This window comes from Amblyomma maculatum, chromosome 1, assembly GCF_055883805.1.
Source record: "Amblyomma maculatum isolate TAMU_Amacu chromosome 1, ASM5588380v1, whole genome shotgun sequence".
In the NCBI taxonomy this organism is placed as follows: domain Eukaryota; kingdom Metazoa; phylum Arthropoda; class Arachnida; order Ixodida; family Ixodidae; genus Amblyomma; species Amblyomma maculatum.
In genome coordinates this window covers 411,082,550-411,103,648 of record NC_139344.1, presented here as the reverse complement: position 1 = coordinate 411,103,648, position 21,099 = coordinate 411,082,550, and the positions used below count along the sequence as shown (strand labels likewise).

Below are 21,099 nucleotides of genomic sequence, written 5' to 3'. Positions count from 1 at the left end.
TCTGACGACGCGTGCCAAATGCTCTGGGTAAAAAATCCTGCCACGGTGAGTGACGTGATCAAGCTTTGCCAGAGCTACGACGTGCTTCGTAAGAAGCGCGCTTCTACCCGGCGGTCCGGTGTCAGAGACGACGCCATCTCTACACTAGCACTGGGCGGTTCTACCTCATCAGAGGACAGCCCTTTACTTCAGCAAATAAAGGCCTTCGTTCGAGAAGAGGTCGCCCGCCAGCTATCGCTGGTCCCTCAGTTACAGGATACTGGCCGCCTTGCTCCTGACATGGCTCCGTCTTTGGCCCCTACCATACGGCGTGCCGTTCAAGATCACATCGCTGATGTCCTTCCACCCAGCTCCATGCTCCCGCCCAGCTCTGTGCTGCCGCCCAGCCCCGTGCCGGCGCAAGTAACGGCACCACTGACTTACGCCCAAGTTGCGGCCAGGCCGCTCATGCCATCAGCATCTCCTTCCTACCAGGCCGCTCCTTCCAACCTTCATTCGCCTTTGCCTGGGTCTGCATTCCATGTCCCTATTCCAAGGGTACGCCAACGCCCTACGAACCCTTGGCGTACCGCGGACAACCGGCCAATCTGCTACTCTTGCGGGCTGCCGAGCCATGTCGCACGCCTTTGCCGCCAACGCCTTCCACCTTCTCGACCTGAACTATGGAACTACTCCTACAATACAGACCAGCCCTCGCCGAGAAATCCGACCAGTTCCGACTTTGTATCTCGTGACAATCAAACGTACACAACTCGCCGATCACCTTCCCCTCGTCGCCGTTCCCCGTCCCCACTCCGACGTTCTACCGGCACTGTTGAGGGAAACTAACAGTCGCAGTTCCCGGGGCAAGAACTGCGCTTGGTTCGAACTCTTCAAGTCCTCGGTGTTCTCCCACTAACGTAATTCAAGTGTTTGTCGACGGCGTCGCAGTACTCGCTCTTGTCGACACGGGCGCTGCCGTATCCGTCATCAGTGAAGCTCTTTGCCGTCGTCTTCGTAAGGTGACCACCACACCTTCCGACTTTTCGCTTCGCACCGCCTCATCACAGCGCATTCATCCCTCAGCGGCGTGCACGGCCCCTGTTCTCATCGAAGACGTCTTATACACCATCGAGTTTATTGTACTGTCTCGCTGCTCACACGACATCATCCTGGGCTACGATTTCCTTTCAAACTCATCATGCTGTTATTGACTGCGCCCGCGCGGAAGTTTCCTTTTTACCTCTTTGTGATACCGTCTTGTGTGACGTCCCTACCCGGCCTGCAAAACTCCTCGTCGCCAATGACACAGACATTCCTCCATTTTCTGCTGCCCTCTTTCCACTCTCCTGTGAAAGTGTTATTAGTTCGACTGTCTTCTTCACACCTTCCGACGCCGCTTCACGCCATCCCTACCTCCTGCTTCCATTTGCTGTCCTCAAGTTCGAAGATGGCCTTAGTGCAATGTACGTCTCAAATCCATTTTCGTGCCCGTCCGTCCTGCTACGCGGCGAGTGTCTCGGTCGTATTGAAGAACTTGATCCCGCGCTTGTAAATACTCTTCCTGCAACGCCTACTTCATTAGACGTTAATGTGCTCAGCTCTTGCGATACAGCGACCGCTTCGACACCATCCGATGTTCTTCAACAAGCTATTGACGCAGATCTTCCACCCGCACAACGCGATCAACTCGCTGCTCTTCTACAGAACTTCACTTCTGCCTTTGACCTTCCTCACACTGCTCTGGGTCGCACGTCTGTCGTTGCGCACGCAATCGACACTGGTACAAACGCACCTTTACGACAGCGTCCTTATCGCGTGTCGGCCTCTGAGCGCCAAGTCATTGCTAATAACGTGGACGACATGCTTCGCCGGGGCATCATACAGCCATCTAACAGTCCATGGGCTTCTCCGGTTGTTTTGGTCACCAAGAAAGATGGTTCCATCCGGTTTTGCGTCGATTACCGTAGGCTTAACAAAATCACGCGCAAAGATGTCTATCCTTTGCCGCGAATCGACGACGCCTTGGACTGTTTACAGGGAGCTGAGTATTTCTCCTCTTTGGATTTGCGCTCCGGCTACTGGCAGGTACCGATGGCTGATAATGACCGCTCGAAAACTGCCTTTATAACACCGGATGGATTATACGAGTTCAACGTTATGCCCTTTGGCCTCTGCAATGCCCCAGCTACTTTCGAGCGCCTGATGGATACTGTTCTTCGTGGACTGAAGTGGCAGACCTGTCTTTGTTACCTGGATGACACCGTAGTTTTTTCTACCGACTTTTCTTCTCACCTTCTCCGCCTAAAGCATGTCCTCACGTGTCTCGCCGACGCTGGGCTTCAGTTGAATTTGAAGAAGTGCCACTTTGCCGCTCGAAAACTCACAATTTTAGGTCACGTAGTCTCTAAGGAGGGCATTCTTCCCGACCCCGCCAAACTTCGCGCAGTTGCAGAGTTCCCGAAGCCAACCTCCCTAAAGCAGCTTCGGAGCTTTATCGGCCTCTGCTCCTCCTTTCGACGTTTCATCTTGAACTTCGCCTCTATCATCGCTCCTCTGACCCAGCTCCTTGCCGGCAGCTCCGACCTTTCCGCCTGGACTCCAGCCTGCGATAAAGCCTTCGACACTTTACGCCGCCTTTTGGTTTCGCCGCCCATTCTACGCCACTTTGATCCGGCTGCGCCTACGGAGATCCACACTGATGCCAGCGGTATTGGGCTTGGTGCCGTCCTTACCCAACGTAAGCCTGGTTACAGCGAGTATGTTGTGGCATACGCCAGCCGAACATTGACAAAGGCAGAATCTAATTATTCAGTCACAGAAAGGGAATGTTTGGCCATTATTTGGGCCATCGGAAAATTTCGTCCTTATGTGTATGGTCGACCGTTTTACGTTGTGACCGATCACCACGCTTTGTGCTGGCTTGCCTCTCTGAAAGACCCATCCGGTCGCTTTGCTCGCTGGGCTCTTCGTCTCCAGAAGTTTGACATTCATGTCATTTATCGATCAGGCCTGAAGCATACGGACGCGGATGCTCTTTCCCGCTCGCCATTGCCTAGAGATACTTCGTCTGACCACGTCTGTGCCTACGATTTGTCGACTCTTACCACTATCGACATGGCTACCGAGCAGCGGAATGACCCCTGGATCAATGCACTTTTGGATTTTCTCTCAAGTCCTACTCCCGGTCATTCATCCAAAGCGCTCGTCCGCCAAGCCCACCACTTCTCCATTCGTGATGGTCTTCTCTATCGCCGCAATTATTTGCTTGACGGACGGAAGTGGCTTCTAGTCATCCCGCGTCATCTCCGTGCCGACATTTGTGCTGCGTACCATGGTGACCCACAATGTGCTCACGGTGGCGTATTGAAAACCTACACGCGCCTACGTCTGCGGTTTTACTGGCGTGGAATGTACCGCTTCGTACGACATTTCGTGCGGGCTTGCGAATCTTGTCAACGCCGAAAAACTCCTCAGAAGTCCTCTGTTTCGTTGCAGCCGTTACCCTGCCCTGCTCGTCCGTTTGACCGCGTTGGCATAGATCTCTATGGCCCTCTTCCTACTACTCCTGCTGGAAACCGGTGGATTATTGTGGCAGTAGACCATCTGACTCGCTACACTGAAACATCACCGTTACCCTCTGCCTCTGCAAGAGACGTTGCTTTGTTCATTCTCAACAACTTGATTCTTCGCCACGGGACTCCGAAGGAACTGCTCAGTGACCGCGGACGCGTTTTCTTGTGCGACGCTCTCGAGGCTCTACTGAAAGAATGTCGCATCATTCATCGCACCGCTACTTCCTACCACCCTCAGACGAATGGCCTGACAGAACGCTTCAACCGTACTCTGAGTGACATGCTGGCCATGTACGTCAACGACGCTCATTCCAACTGGGACCACGTTCTTCCCGTCGTAACCTACGCGTACAACACTGCGATACAGACCACCACTGGATTCTCTCCCTTCTTTCTTCTTTACGGGCGCGAGCCAACCTGCACAATGGACGCGCTTTTTCCCTACCGCCCTCATGTTTCTGAATCGACGCCACTCTCGGACGCCGCCCAGTACGCAGAAGAATGCCGTCAGCTCGCTCGTTCGCTTACAAAGGAAAATCAGTGGCAACAAAAACACCATCGTGACACTGGTGAGGCGCCTTCATATGCGCCCAACTCCCTGGCGTGGCTCTGGGTTCCTGCCACAACCGCCGGCCTGTCAAAGAAGCTTCTTGCTCGGTATCACGGTCCATACCGAGTCCTTCAAAAAACATCTCCTGTGAACTACGTAGTTGAGCCCGTTATGCCATCTGCGGACTTGCGTCGCTGTGGACGCGAAATAGTTCATGTGGACCGAATCAAGCCCTACTACGATCCGTCTGTCCTTTCGACACCATGAGTCGCCAAGATGGCTCCTTCTTTGCCCGGGGGGAAACTGTAGTGTGGTAATCTTCATCGATATAACCACTGACATGCGTCGCGTGCTGCTGCTCTCAAGGACGAAGAAGTTGTTAGCTGCCTTGCTCTTTCGCCACGCCTGACGCTCCGCTGCGAGTCCCTCCTGAGCGCCTGGATCTATCTGTGTTTACCGAATAAGCACAACCCTACACTGTGTACATTGTATCGCGTGTAAGCGGTAGGGATATTGCGGTACCATCAGAGCAGACAAGTGTTCCTACAGAGTGAAAGTGTGATATTGCTCGGCATGGGAACAGCCGTAGGAGACAGCGGATTTGAAATTGTGGCCCAAAAAATGATCACGCGCTATACTATTCCGCTGGCGGTCAGTTGTCACACTGTCACAAAAACAAAAATATTGTTTTCCTCCAGCACTAATGCTTGCCGTCAAGTTGAGAACCAAACATTGTAGCTTTTTAATATGTACTTTTGTAAAAAAAATAGCTAATTGCCAGTAATCGATTAAACTGAAAGTGAAGTGAAATACCAATAATGTTATTGTTTTAAAAGTAATAATTGATAAAGTAACGCACAACTGAGAACAAGTAATAAATCATTTTTAAAGGTGTAAGCACAAATATGGCTTCTCTTTGGAATATGCAGATGGCGTCCTGGAGGCGCTGATGCTTAAAACACTTGATGGCTGTTCCTGTGGCTACCTTATGTTCTTACAAGGCTAACATTTGTGCGCTTTTAGCCGACCACCGAAGAGATATTTGTAGATCATGAAGTTAAGTTGCTGCAGCACGCCATGTACAGCTATGCTTGTATGCTTTTGGGAAAAGAATCAGAAGAAATTACGAGCTTCTAATGCGAATGATCGAGCGCTAGAAGACTGGTCATTGAGAACAAAGGCGACAAAAAGGGTGGATGCAATAACAATTAGGGCTTCACAACGTAGAAATAGTCGTTAGCGCATTGACCGCATACGGGAAGTGTTTGGAGGCACGCAGATGCTGAGTGGCAGACACTGTACTTGGAGATAGCAGATGTTTCTTTTTATTTTCACTGGCGCACTCCCCTGGTGGGTTTTCAAGTTCTGATACCATTAACCAAAAAGTAAGAAATCAAATATAGAAGAGCAGGTAATGCTGTGTGAATTTGGTGCGCGATTGTTGGCCTAATCTTTTCTAGCATCATGTGTGAAGCCAAAAGCAAGGTAAACCGTCACCAGCTCGTATTTGGTTTGTATATGCATTCTAACAGAAAAAAAAAAAAAACGCACTGTTCCACAATTTTATCTGATATTTTTGAATGGATGCCAGTAGTTCAATATCCAGGTGGACGCTCACACTCCCCTCTTCAGGTTTTCAAATACTCTCAAATTCCTGTTGCTGTTTGCAGGAAAATATCCGCCTTGCAGCGTTTAGAATAATGTTCTTGCCAATTACTGCAGAACTTCGTGTTACAAACCCTTCAGCGTAAGATCTTATGTAACAATTGCTTTTTTAATTCAATGAATTTATTATTTTAAGCCTTTATACAAAACGTTATTTAGACCGATAGCCATTAGAGTAGCGAACGGGTCAAAATGCTTAACAGGTAAAAATTAGTGGTAGGCGCTTTTCTTATATCTATACAACCCATGGGCGTTTTAGGTAATGCCGTGTTACCAGGTTAGTTTATAATACTGTGTGGCCCAATATAATTTTTCAGAGTAAATATCTTAAGTACATGTACAGAAATAATGTCGTTCCCAGATTTTAGAGAGGCATAATATATACGTGTTAGAGAGGACAAAAAATTACTTTTTTCTTTTACATAATTCCGCTAATTAGTCCATATATGGGCCACTTTATACTGTGGTAGTCACTGGCCATACCTGCTACGACAGGGTTGTAAATGAACCAGGTTGTTGGTGGGATACCTTGTTTGCTTCAATGGCAGTGTAAACAATATTACAGGCAGAGAATTGTGGCACCGTATTGTAAATACAGTTACAACAGCGGCCTTCAGTTTATATGCAGTTTATAGAGGTAATATACGAAGTGGCTGAAAACGTTGTTTTGCTGGTATGAGTGCTGTTTGAATCATATAAAGAGAACGTCTCTGAAGGCGCACAATTGAATCTATATAGGTTTTATGTGTCTCTGCATGTCAAAATTACGCACAGAATTGTGCGCTGCTTGGTAATATGAGGAGATCCTATCGTATCAGTAGGATGTCAAGATCAAGAGTCGGGTGAAGTGAAGGCACAGAGCACTGTACGAATGAAGGAAAAAAATATTTTCTTACATTGATCAGTTCATCGAGGGTCTCTGTGTACTTGCTGTTAGGGTCTTCTTCGGAGACATCAGAGGTAGCGAACACGCTGTAAAGGAGAAAAGGAAGTACAAAACGCAGCATCTTTGTTCTCGGCGTTTTCTCGAGCCACATGAGACAGGGAGTGCATCTATACTCGCGCTGCTTATATATGGCTTGAAAAAGATGGCAGAAGCCGAGATAAACTGATAATAGAAAACGAAACGCAAGGGAAGCCTATTCATGACTGGAGAGTGTTGAACTGTGGGAGAAGCAACATGTGGAGGTTTTACGAATATGTATGAAGGCAAGCGGTAAGTAAGAGCGGCGCATTGTTACTGAAAGAAAAAGTTCAAGAAACGTTGTCAGGAGGTCATTGCGCAGTGTGCGTGGAAAGGAAAGCGGTTAGGTTGTTCACTAGTCATTGAATACTACGTAAGGGAACAGGTGGTATGGGCGAAGTGAATATACAGGTACAATGACGCTCGATTGAAACACGAGTGAAGAGAGGCGGTAGAGGCGAAGGGAAGGGAAATGACATACACTTATTATCTGTAATATGAGAGTATCCTGGGAAAATTTCGAATATTGTTAAGAGAAAACAGCACGTACGGGAGGTGCAGAACAGGACACAGGAAAGTGGAACTGAAATAAGAGCCCTAAATAAATGCTTGTTAATTGAACGCTCCGTCCTTTCTGAGCTTCATTTTGGCTCGTCAATATACTCTGCTGCTTTAACGTGATTCAGAACACAATTGCACTCAGCTGTTGCCTTTTGAGGATGGTCATTGTTACTAATGCATTCGCACGGTACAGCGCCAATAGAAGATATATATTACGAAATATTGCTTTGGAGGCTATAATAATGCACTAAAGCAGGCATGAGTCAAGCACAATGATTCTACCTGATGTAATGTGAGTTTAGGCAGGAAAAGCACAGGTTTCGATAAAAATTGCTTCGCTGATAGAGAAATTTTCACGTGGAACACTCTCGATCGCTGAACTAATACTTTGACACGCAACAACTTATTACATATTAAGAACAACAATGGCTGAGCAGTTAGAGCTAAGTAGATACCTATATCATAATGTTTCATAACATGCTGTATTAATATGCTTGTAATAACGGATAATTGTTTAGATGAAAGTAGAGCGACAGCTGCATGGAACCGACAAACGTCATTGAAGTGGGGATACAGCTGGCAATATGAAGGCATGGCTATTCAGGACGTCGTCCTTGAACATATTGAATTCAATCATCACCGCGCTAAAGAGGGGAACCTTCATATGACTTTCTAATTTCGCCGTCTGAAAGTCTCGTCAATCGCCCACCGAGAAGGCGGGTAATTGAAATTGAAATTTATTTATTTCGCAACAATAAAGGTTGCTGCTAGGAGGCCAGGTAAAACGTTGTAAAGACAGCTTAAGGAGCCCTGACCCCCTCGGATAGCCGCGTGGGATGAAGACAACACATATATCAACACACATGTTGGCTAAATTACATCACACTTGAGAGCAAATAAACATCTTATAAAATTATCCTAATAAATTGATAAGATATTAGTTTTTATACATTTGTGACAATAATTCGCGACAGTGAACTCAAAACCTGCCAGTTTAAGAATAATTTCTCTCCTCTACCCGTGCGCCATCGAATACAGTGGTTGATTGCAAGAAATCGTATGCTCGGAAGCGCTTACCAGAAAGCATAAGAATTTTAAACTACGGCACATTTGCGTAAGAATAAAATTTTAGCACTATAGTGTGACGATGCTTCCTGATACATCATATTTTCTAAGCTTACACCCGCCGTAGGTTTTCCACAGACCGCGCTCAGGCAAATTCTCCGCATGTATTTAGGAAGAGAAACTGCTATCACTAAACAAAAGACGAATGAAGCTCTGAACTAAATACCACTGCGCTGGGCGTTGGTGAAGACCTATCCAAGAATTAAGTGCAACATGTGTACGATGGAGCAAATCTATAAAGATTTAAACAGTAAATCTCTGTCTTTGTGCATCATCGAGATAAATAAGGCAATTCTATGGTGGGGCGCGTCAGGTTTTCAATCATGAATGCAAATGTTTCTTTATCAAAGTCTGTCAGAGTGTAATGTACAAAACATTTATCAGTATACAGTGAAAATAGAAAGGAAATGAGATAATATTACATTTTGTGTACTATGTCGGAAACGAATATTTAAAGGAATTGGGTTCTTGATGATAATGCCTCTTGTTTGCACAAAATATTGGCTGTGGTTTATCTCTGGTTAACCCTAGTTGAATTGCGAAAGCAACGGTGGAAGCTTTTTTTTAACCTGCTACATTATTCCCCTATCCCGCCCTTTAAGTGCAAGGTGCTACATTATTGGGGACACTTAAGCTCATCCTTTAAGGGTATGACGCGAGCGCGTAAGCTACCAGCCCAAATATAAAGTCCCCATTTAACCAAGCCGTATGAACGTGCCTGCGTGTAACGGATGGCAAATGGTTCTGGCAGGCTGATTCTGATTTCACCCTCCCATATGAAAGGAGCGACCCCAGTTGGCAGCACCTACCTGTGGCATAGGAGTAACGTTAATTCAAATGTCATGGCAGGCTGATTCTGATTTCACCCTCCCATATGAAAGGAGCGACCCCAGTTGTCAGCACCTACCTGTGGCATAGGAGTAACGTTAATTCAAATGTCATGGCAGGCTGATTCTGATTTCACCCTCCCATATGAAAGGAGCGACCCCAGTTGGCAGCACCTACCTGTGGCATAGGAGTAACGTTAATTCAAATGTCATGGCAGGCTGATTCTGATTTCACCCTCCCATATGAAAGGAGCGACCCCAGTTGGCAGCACCTACCTGTGGCATAGGAGTAACGTTAATTCAAATGTCATGGCAGGCTGATTCTGATTTCACCCTCCCATATGAAAGGAGCGACCCCAGTTGGCAGCACCTACCTGTGGCATAGGAGTAACGTTAATTCAAATGTCATGGCAGGCTGATTCTGATTTCACCCTCCCATATGAAAGGAGCGACCCCAGTTGTCAGCACCTACCTGTGGCATAGGAGTAACGTTAATTCAAATGTCATGGCAGGCTGATTCTGATTTCACCCTCCCATATGAAAGGAGCGACCCCAGTTGGCAGCACCTACCTGTGGCATAGGAGTAACGTTAATTCAAATGTCATGGCAGGCTGATTCTGATTTCACCCTCCCATATGAAAGGAGCGACCCCAGTTGGCAGCACCTACCTGTGGCATAGGAGTAACGTTAATTCAAATGTCATGGCAGGCTGATTCTAATTTCACCCTCTCAGTTGAAAGGAGAGGCCCGAGTGAGCGCTCTTGTCGTGCTAGGCAACAAGGCCACTTGAAGCTACAGCATACGAGCATACGCGACGAGCCGAGCTGGCTGGCGTAGCGTTGCTGTCGCAACATGAAAATTTTCGGGGACACCTGAGGTGCACATTCAAGATTATAATGATACACCATTACTGACTTCATTATGCAGATTCTATTGTGGACTCACTTCGAAGCTTCATTATTCAATAATTCCTTATTTTCTGCCTCTATTACCTCAAAGAGTTATTAGCATGTAATCGCAAGCGGCCACATTGTGTGAAAAACCACCTCAAATTGACACTAAGATCTGCTTTATCAAAGCCTTATGATTGCCAAGTTGGCCTAGGAGTATGGTGTATTCTTCTGATTACACGAGGCTCCGTTTCGATTCTCATCTCCGCCTCCCATTTTCAAGACGCTACCAGAGTTGATAGCTTCTACCGTCTCAGATATATCATGTAGTCTCGCGAATTCACACAACCCGTTGGCCAATTAGTGTGATGTCACTCGCCATGTGCTACTTTCCAGAGGCATGCTCTTGGTTTTCGCTCTCAACACCGTGAACGCTGAGTCCAGTGCCGAAAAACGCTGAATACATGTCTTTGGAGAACGCTGCGTGTGAGCGCACTGGTTTGCTTCAGTGGAGAAATCCGAAAACATTACGTTTTTTGCTACTGATAATCCTGAATCATGTGACCATTATTTGTCGCGTGACTACTGTGTGACTTTGTCATCCTTTGCAAGCCATTCTAAATCAAGTCAGGTTTCTTTGTTATGTTCTGAGGTCTGTCGACATCACTGTCTTCATGTCATCCTAGATCACTGGGTAGTTTTTCGTCAGCCATTTTTTCAAATCGTACTGAATCAGGCGACAGATTTTGCTCCTGAATTACATGACACATCTTATCCTGAGAGTCATGATGTCACATCATTAGTGTGATTCTAGAACCAAGTTCCCAAAACCAATTTGCATCTGCATGTTTGAGCCTCATGACATGTCATGACATCACATGATGAGCTTACACGGCTTGTTAGAAAGTCACAGGACTAAATAAACATTGCGCTATATGGAAGTTTTACAATATTAATGCTAATATATGACTGATGAAATGACAAACACTTTCATAAGTCATCACGCGACCATTTGGGAACATGCGTACCGGCGGCAAATTCTACAGGCACTTTTGGCGACGGCTTATTCTTCTCGTGAGTCATGTGAAGCTTTAATAGCTACCGGCGTGCCGAGTTTTCAGAAGTTCGCAGCATCGAGTCTATCATAGGCCATCAGGGAGAAAGCTCTCCGCTATATTGCTGATGGCAAGAATATTTAACAAAATGAGCGGTACCATTAGGGCAGCGGGGAAATAGTCACTTTCCTCGGCACTAACGGCTAATCTCGATAGCCTGGTTTAGGCGCAGTAGACATTCCTGTCCGAAATAAGCTACGCTAAGGCAACAGCAAGTCTTATTTTCACGCACGCATGTCTCTTAGATTTACAGAGTAAAGTGCCGATGCTGCGAAATCGTTAGAGCACCGTCATTGCTGAAGACGGTAACTTGAATAAAGACGGCTTGGCTGCTAGAGCTTAACATCTCAAAGCGACTCAGGCTATCAGACCTGCCTTAGTAGAGGCAGGTCTGACTCAACTAAGTTGAAATTTCAACTGCCTGGGGTTTCCATAACCTGCCATGACATCGTGCAGTACACGGGTGGCTTTCTTTTTTGCCTTCGACAGAAAGCAGCCGCTGCGGCCGAGATTTGATACTGCTTTTTCGGGTTCAGCAGACTAGCCCTCTGACCACTGAGTCACCACGGAGGGCTCGGATAACAACGTTATTTGGGCGCCTTGCGTTTTCGATTGCTCTATTGGTGCCATTTTTGCGTGCGAGCTTAAAAGTACCTCATAAAATGACTCACCAAACAGTTCGACTTTGAAACTACAAACCACATTGGACAATGAATTATTTGCGATTGCTCGATTGTTGACATTTTTTCATGCGAGCTTAAAATAATACCTCCAATGACTTATGAAACAATTCGTCTTTGAAACTACAATGAGGTTTTAGCACACTGAATGACAGTTTGTGCAGAAATGGCACGGAATATTACAACTGTTATTTCCTACTTTTGTTTGAATAGGTGTGACAAGCGAAGAGACATAATTAATAAACAGCGCTAAAAATGAGGACGAAGAGCAAAGAAGCCAGCAGGACGAAAGCTGACTCGTAACTAAAGTTTATTGAAGAAAGTACAGAGCAAAAACCCAAGCCAAGCCGCACCAAAATCATCATCGTCATCATCATCATCATCATCATCATCATCATCATCATCATCATCATCATCATCAGCCTGATTATACCCACTGCAGGGCGAAGGCCTCTCCCATATTTATCCACTTAACCCGGTTCTGTGCTAGCTGCATCCACTTGACCCCTGCGAACTTCTTAATCTCATCCGCCCACCTAACTTTCTGCCGCCCCCTGCTACGCTTTCCTTCAATTGGAATCCAATTTGTTACCTTCAGTGACCATCGATTATCCTCTCTTCGCACTACATGTCCTGCCCATGTCCATTTCTTCTTCTTAATTTCCACTAGAATGTCGATAACTTGAGTTATTTCTCTGACCCACTCTGCACGCTTTCTATCTCTTAATGTTACCCCTACCATTTTTCGTTCCATAGCCCTCTGGGTTGTCCTCAACTTAAGTAGAACTCTCTTGGTTAGCCTCCACGTTTCAGCCCCATAGGTGAGTACAGGCAAGATGCAACTGTTGTATAATTTCCTCTTGCGCGATACCGATAAGCTGCTAGTCATAATCTGCGAGTGCTTGCCAAATGCGCTCCATCCCAATCTTATTCTTCTTGTTACTTCCTTTTCATGGTCCGGATCTGCGGTTATTACCTGTCCTAAGTAGACATATTCGCCTACTACTTCCAGTATTTCGCTACCTAATGTAAACTGCTGTTCCTTCCCGAGGCTGTTGAACATTACCTTAGTCTTCTGCATATTGATTTTCAAGCCTACCTTTCTACTTTTTCTGTCTAGGTCATCAATCATTATTTGCAGTTTTTCCCCCGAGTTGCTTAGCAAGGCAATGTCATCAGCAAATCGCAGATTACTGAGGTATTCTCCATCTACCCTTGTCCCTAACTGCTCCCATTCCAAGTCTCTGAATACCTCCTCTAAGCAAGCTGTGAATAGTACTGGGGAGATTGTGTCTCCTTGCCTAACACCTTTCTTTATGGGAATTTTGTTACTTTCTTTATGCAGAACTATGGTTGCTGTGCAGCCATATATATCTTCCAGCACTTTCACGTACGGCTCGTCTACCCCCTGATTTCGCAATGCCTGCATCACCGCCGAGGTTTCAACTGAGTCAAATGCCTTTTCGTAATCAATGAATGCTATGTTAAGGGCTGGTTATATTCCGAGCATTTTTCTATCATACACCAAAATACACATTGATAAAATGCTATAAACCATGTCCTGACAACCCAGTACATATGTCATGTTCAAGAAACCTAATTTAATTATTTGTTAAAGCGACTGACGGGTCAGTTATGCCTGTATATTTTCTTCCCCCCTCCGCTACACAGTTCTCTCAGCAGAGACGAAACTGTCATTTGAATACAATTATTGACGGGTTTATACCCAAACCTAACTAAACTAAAAAAAAAGACTCTGCGATATACGCGGGTGCAATGAAAAACCCACACTATAGCACATCACATGGGCCTGTCATAACATAGACGTGGTCCCGTGAATACAAACCCCGAGCGCAGAGCAACGGGAGGCTGCTGCGCAGCAACAGCTGAAAAGGCCAGCAAGGTCTAGCACAGAGAGCTCAACGGGTGGTAGTGGCCAGCGGAATCCTGAAGCAGGACTACCGACCATTGGCTGGAGGAGGACGAGGTCGACACAGAAGACCCTGAGTATGCAACAAGGAACAATAGCTGAAGACGCCCCAAACTCGCTAAAAAATAACACAGCCAAATAAAGTTTTTCCTTCTTTCTCGCGCTTTCGTATTTCTCCGCGCGCTCATTTGTGCCTAACTGTTGTAATTTTTTAGAAGTCGTTCATGTGAGCATGTTGAGAAGGATATGATCGCCCTCGTGTTACTGATGACAGAGAGTGTTCGAAAAAATAGGCTGCAAAACACCTCTGTGTACGAAAATAGAAGCGAAAAAAAATTAGGACTGAAAAAATATTCGGAACCCTTTTTCTTGCCTGGTAGTTCTATTGTGATGCCTACCGCGCACCCCCGACCAGCATTTTCTGGCGGTTCGGCACTTGGAGAGATATCCATTCTTCTAGTCTTCTCCCCATAGTTTCTCCTTTAAGTCTGGATGAGTGACGAGGTGCCTTTAGAAAAGCACAGGTCGTTAGTTATATTGTAGCAAAATCTCCACTACATTAGGTATAGCCGTGCTTCGCGTATCATAATTTGACCTTCAAGCGACTTTCACAGATGCGGCAACTTTCTTTTTTTATAAACCAGTTTATATTTGATGGGAAAGCTTCAGTACTCTATGTAAAACCGGTCTTCGCATGCATTAAATTTGACCTTTAAAGACCTGGATCTTAAGTTGTTGGTGTCCACAATACCGTGGTGTCTACCCAAAAGTGCACTGCAGTTTCCTGTCCCCAAAACCTAACTTATACGGCGAAGAACCCTGTGTTGTGCGATATCAGAATATGCAAAGGCCTTCAGGTGGCCGTAATACCTCCTTAGCCCGCCACTAGGGAACTCTTTCGCTCTTTCGCTTTCACTCCCACCGTACTCTCTTCTTTCACGTCTGGAAGATACTGCGTGTTTCCTTCCTTATAAACCAATTAAAACAAGACAAAATATCAAAACAGGACTTCGATCTGGTTAGGTGTAGATACCCACCCGCAAATATAAGATTATGTCGTGGCTGCGTTTACATGTAGGCGAAACAAAGAATTTTTCTGCTGTGCGATGTCAGTGTACGTTAAAAATACCAAGTGGTCAAACTTACTCCATAGCCCTCCACTACGGCTCCTCGTTCTCTTTCCTTCCACTTTCACTCCTCTTTTCCTCTCTTTCCTTGTGGCGCGGTTCAGCTTAGGCGAAACGAAGAGGCGCCCGAGTGCTGTGCGATGTCAGCGCACGTTAAAGATCCCCAGGTGGTAGAAATTACTCCGTAGCCCTCCACTACGGCTCCTCTTTCTACTTTCACTTCCACCTTCCTCCCTTCCTTACGGCGCGGTTGCGGTGTCCAGAGAAACAAGTGAGACAGTTACCGCGCCTTTCCCTTCCTATAAATAAATCAGTTTTTTTTTCCACAGCACCAAGTGTGAAAGATACTGTGCTTTTCCCTTCCTGAGAACCAATTACGATGTCAGTAAACGCCCCGCCGCGGTGATGCAGTGGATAAGCTGCCTGACTGCTGTGCCGGAGTATCCGGGTTCGATCCCGACCGCCGGCGGCTGTGTTTCGATGGAGGCGAAACGAACAGGCGTCCGTCTACTGTGCGAATGTCACTTGTTGTGGCAGTAGGAAGAAGGAAAATAAAATGCACGGGCCTTCTACTGGCTCTGTAGCTGAGCCACCTCCGCTGCCTCGTGCGGACAGGAGAAAATAGAGAAGAAAAAGAGGAGGGAGAGAAAGACGCGCGTCGCAACAACAGCCGTCGTCCACCACCGAAACAGTGGCGGGTGCAATGACGGCCTACAACGTATAAAATTTGGTAGCTGGCTAGCCCCCGCCGCTAGCAGCGCTGACCTACCGTCCCAGCTCCGTAGAGCCAGGAACTGCCACCCTTCACCACCTCCCCCTCCCTCCCTCCTCCGTTGCCTCGTGAGGACAGAAGAGAAAATAGACAAAAAAGGAAAAGGAAGAGGGAGAGAAAGACGCGCGCCACAACAACAGCCGACGTCCACTACCGAAGCAGTGGCGGGTGCAATGACGGCCTACAACAGATAAAAATCGGTGGCTGGCTAGCAACCGCCGCGAGCGGAGTTGACCTATCATCCCAGCCCCGTAGAGCCAGAAACAGCGAAACTTCACCACCTTCAGTTGTTGTTGTTGCGGCTGTAGGAAGAAGAAAAAGAAAATGCACGGGCCTGCTACTGGCTCTTTAGCTGAGCCACCTCCACTGCCTCGTGCAGACAGAAGAGATTTATTGATTTATTTGTAGGAAGGGAAACGCATGGTTACTGTCTCACTTGTTTTCTGTGGACACCAACCGCACCGTAAGGGAAGGGAGGAAGGTGGGAGTGAAAGTGGAAAGAGAGAAAGAGGAGCCGTAGTGGAGGGCTACGGAGTAATTTCGTCCAACTGGGGATCTTTAACGTGCGCTGAAATTTCACCATCACCGCCGTCAAGTGTAGCCCCACATTCGCGGAAAAATAAATACCTAATATGACATCATGGGTGGCATTTATTAACACTACGAACTTTGTCTGAAACGTCTCTCCGCCAATAATGATTGATACGAAAGGTGCAGTTCATACCCAAACGCCGTAAAAAATAGCAGGCTGATCCTACGCAAATGGAAATTTCCGTCCCAGGCGATTTTTTAAAACTACATTCATCACATATATAGCGGTACCAGTGTCTACCAACGCGAGAGTATTTATGCCACCAACATACACAGACACTTCGTTTTTTAACATAAGGAGAGAAAGAGGAATAGGTGATGAAAATTGTTCCGTCACAATACCTTAATGGTCCGCAGCAGTTAGTCTTCCGGAAGTAGCCATACAGAGCGGCGGCGTGGCGACGGTGAACAGACTCGCGGAATAGGCAGTGTGGAACTGCGATCAGAAGCGGTTGAGTTGTTTCGGAGTGTTCCTTGTCGCAGCGGCCGAGAAAGAGGTTGGTCCCAGATCTTGTAGTCATGCAATGCACCTAAGGATGACCAGGGGGACTTATTTACGAATGTGGATTTTGGGTCATGTTGCTCTCGACTCTGGCAGTACCGGGAAATGTGCCCACGAAGTTCACAGCAGTAATACACCAGAGCCGCGCGATGAGTTGGCAGACCAGGAAAGTTCTTGTTGGGATGTTAGTAATGGTAAGGCGGAACGGCGAAGTCATTCGTAGGGGGGTAATAGCTGCGCGGCCCATGTACTCGGTCTTCCACGGAGCGGCCTGGAAACGCGCCCTATCACTGCCGGCACTGCATCGAGAAAGCTCGTAGCTCGGTGCGGTAGGAGGGCGGTGATTAAAAACTCGGAGTCTGGAGCACACATTTATGGTAAGCGGTCTAGGTGTTAGGATGCTGAATTATCTGTGCTAGTTTCTCTTGGACGATCCGCCGGATGAAGAAAGCCTGGTTATCACAGTTGTAGCTGTCAACACTAGCTTTGCGACGTTGGGAAGGCGACTGAACATAGAGGCGATACGTCGAGCATTTAATGCTTCGAACGTCCTGCAATGATTGAAGACGTCACACAAAGTGGCGAGGTTTTCTTTTGTAATGAGGACATTGCAGATATCTTCATCGTTTCTTTTAGATGGTGGCCAACTTTGTCTTCTAGCATTGCACAATTAACAGTGCTGCAAAGTTTGAGCACTTCTATACACATGGTGCATGTCTCATCCTGGCCCATGGAATCGTTGGGCACCTACCCGCGGTCGTGGGTAGGTGGTTCTGATCATTGCCTAAAATGCGGGGGCCGAAAAGTTCAATCCCAACAGTTTTCGGGCACTGGCCGGTGGTATAGGGTGCAGAAAAAGTCCTTTCGGGAGGTATTTCGATTGTAAAAAGGAAACTGATTGAGATATGTAGATGAAATAAAGCAAATACTTTATTTGCACACTGAAGACTAGAAGCAAAAAGCTACTGCTCAAAAATTCCAAAGCGTCTCAGGCCTGCATGAGCAGGCCCTGAGACGCTTTGGAAACGCGTCGACAGGTAGTCATAATCGACTTTTTTTCCAAGCTGTCTGAAGAGGTCCATTCGAATTCACCAGAATCTTGTGAGGCTTGCTGCAGGCCTTACTTGACTGACCACACGGAATAGTCAAGTGGGTTAAAATCAGGCGAGTACTGAGGCAATTTTTTGGAAGTGATGAAGTCGAGAAACTGGGCTTCGTGCCACCCCTGAACAACTTTTGCCTTGTGAGCGGGTACAGATTCTTGTTAGAAGGTCCAATTCTGACCCATGAAGTGTTCATGGCTGCAGGATTGCACCATCTTCTCCAACATGTCACTTCGGTAGTTTTGGATGTTGAGCTTGGCTCTTAGATCGACAAAAAGCAGAACAAGCTTTCCAGACGATGTCACTTAGCTGATGCAGCGAGGATTCGGTCGTTCTGGCGGATGCAACTCTGTTCAATGATGAACAATTTTTCATCAGTGAAAATCACATTCCAGCGACGTTCCTGGCAAAAGCGTTTCAGAAGCACTCGGCATTTTTGCACTCAAGTAGCCTTCATGCACTGATGCAATGCATGCGTCTTTTGGTGTTTGATAGAACGCAAGCCTAGGCGGTAGTTCGTGATGGAAACAATTTAGCACCGGTTCCATGCTCCCTGGTAATTTTTTTAACACTTTTTTTATTTTCCTTGACGTTTGTCGCACGATCTTGACCATCTTTCGGGGGCAACCGTGCGAGCTCCGCCACTTCTTGCGCGGTAAATAGATTTGTAGGTATTGTGATACAGGTAGAGGGTGTACTGGATTGTCCTGATTGGCCCGCCGGTGATGACCGCGATCTTCTTCTGTGGAGTACCTGCCTGTGAGAGCAGGAATATCGTGATCCGTACGTTTTCAGATACCATAGTGATGAAAAACATACAAAAATATAGCAAATGTATAAATTACCGCAAGAACCCAAAATATAGCGGAAGAATTCTAAAACTAGTTAATCTATTTCGATGCAAATCACCAGAATTATGCCGTCTAAAAAGCAGCCTCAAGGAAGTTCTCTGCAAACTTAAAGGTTCCAAGTTGTCGTGTGGCCTAGGGCTCCCCTCCACTTAGCATAGACATAAAATACATTCTACCATTGTCGTCTTTGACTTAGCTGTCCTCGTTCTACACCATTACTTTGAAATTTATTGACAAATATTACGCAGAAGAAAAACGTTTTATAACCATAATTTTACACAAGCAATGAATTAAAAATCAGGAATTAAATAACTTAATTTACAGCTTCCTTTATGATTGGAGGGATAATAATTAGCTCTTTATCACTTTATTTATTGCGCAAAATTCGCCGAGCAGTTATCTCGAATCATTGCGGCCAAGCCCGAAGATTTCCATTTAGTTCCAGGCTGTTCTAGCTTCTTTGGGTAGGTTCATGAACGTTTTCCTTGCCGCGTTTAAATTGAGAACTAGCTTCGTAGTTAGACGACCGGCGAGCACGCTTGCTGCTGTCGCCGCCTCCGATTTCGTAGTTCTTATGCGGGCGCAAATTAGCCCAGAGCTAGCTTCCTCGAAAACTCCTCCGCTTCGTTAGTTGCCTTCCTTGCTGTCACCACCACGTGACAATACCTACACAGTTTTCGCTCGGTTCACCATGCCGCAGCGCTATTATCATCATTTCATTGGTGACAGGGGTTACGACGGTTCCTTGACGTCAGCGTAAAGTGTTCAATTGTCTAGGTGCTGCCGCCTGATTACATCATGTATAGCACGATGTCAATAGGTGCTACTATATATTTTACTTATTCAACAGCGGCTTGTTCCACGTAAAGAATCCACTCTTTCTGAGAATTATAGGCTTCGGAACAAGAAGATTAAGCAAGAAAAGCTCCTCCCGACCTTTGTATCGCACTCGAACACTGTCTCTGCATTTTCTTTTCCTTTCTGTATGTTTCGCTGGCTCTTAGCACCTATTGTAAACGTGCTCGAAACCATTGTCGCAGACATAAAATTATGTGAAAAGGCGCACGCTGACAGAATATATGTTGTGGGCATGCCTAGTTTAAGAAATATGTACTGTTGTCTGGTACGTCGGAATCGTCGCTGGCTGATAAATTCGCGGAATATTTTGTCTAAAGGTTTGTAAAAGAAAGATAAATCTGAAGTTTTGATTGTGTATATTTCTACCTCCAGCGTGCTTTATATTGTGCCGGATAAAGTTTTATGCTTTTATGCTTACCAATATGTATTTTATAAGCTGTAAGGTACGTACGTCACTGCGGCTTTCACCGGTCGGACTGCAAGAAAATATTTCATTACGTACGTGGCAGGCGTGAATATAAGACGCATATTTATAAAATACCTGCTCCGAAGTTTTAGTTTGCTTTTAGGTGGTAATATCATAAAGCTAACTTCAAGGTCTTCTACATTGAATTTGAGTCCAGTTTTTATATTTTAGTTCTGGGCATCATGGTCATAAATACCTGACGTAAAATACACGTATTTCAAAGTTTTTTTTTTTCATTAAAGTTTTGGTGACACACATTTTAAAATATAGCGTGGCTCATACCTCTATTTAAACAACTAGAGATTCTATTTCTGTATTTTGCTCTGTAAATAACAAGGTTTCGCAGTGATAGTGAGCGCAGCGGCAAAATTTTAAACATGTTTGATGTCTGAAGTAAGCTCAATAACTCTTCAAATGTGCGCTAAAGACGTCTGCTATATTAAAATCACCGCTAATTAGGAATATGTAGGAACTTATCTGCACTTCATTGTTTTCGGCCTTTAACCTTGCATTTTAAGTTTCCCCCTAAAGCGGCAACCAAACAGTTGCGGAGTATTTAGTCAATTATTCTATGAGATTGTTCAATTTATAATGGCTTCTCCCCAGCTACGGCATCAGCAGAGACGTGGATGTGTGCTTGCTTTAAATTATGCTGTACAAAACAAAGCTGCATTGAAACTCACGCCTTCCGCAGATTTAGCCACCTATGTGAGCGTCTTTGCATGAAATTACAAAAATAAACTGTTCAAGACCATTCTCCCTCTTCTCTCTTCAGAGAAAATGGGTACCAGGCAACAGCTAGTCTAATTAGTTAATTAGCGTAGATTTCAACTCCGAAAACTAAAAGGAATGTTCACTTTTCTACATTTCGCATGTATTGCTACAATTTTCTTTCTTGTTCTCTTTCATTTTTTACAACCCTGCCGTCGTTTCGTATGTGGAGATAAATATGACCTTGGTGTAATTAC

The 21,099-nt window shown here is 45.9% G+C and overlaps 1 protein-coding gene across 1 annotated transcript in view; it reads right to left on the bottom strand.

Annotated features, from left to right (window-relative positions):
- LOC146208932 (uncharacterized) overlaps nucleotides 1-6,801 on the bottom strand; it is a 65,485-nt gene extending 58,684 nt beyond the window's left edge. Inside the window, exon 1 of the mRNA XM_084596525.1 lies at nucleotides 6,666-6,801. Coding sequence (XP_084452651.1) covers nucleotides 6,666-6,776 — 111 coding nt within the window. The 5' untranslated portion in view covers nucleotides 6,777-6,801. The remainder of the gene's footprint in view (nucleotides 1-6,665) is intronic.
- Between the last annotated feature and the right edge of the window lie 14,298 nt (nucleotides 6,802-21,099).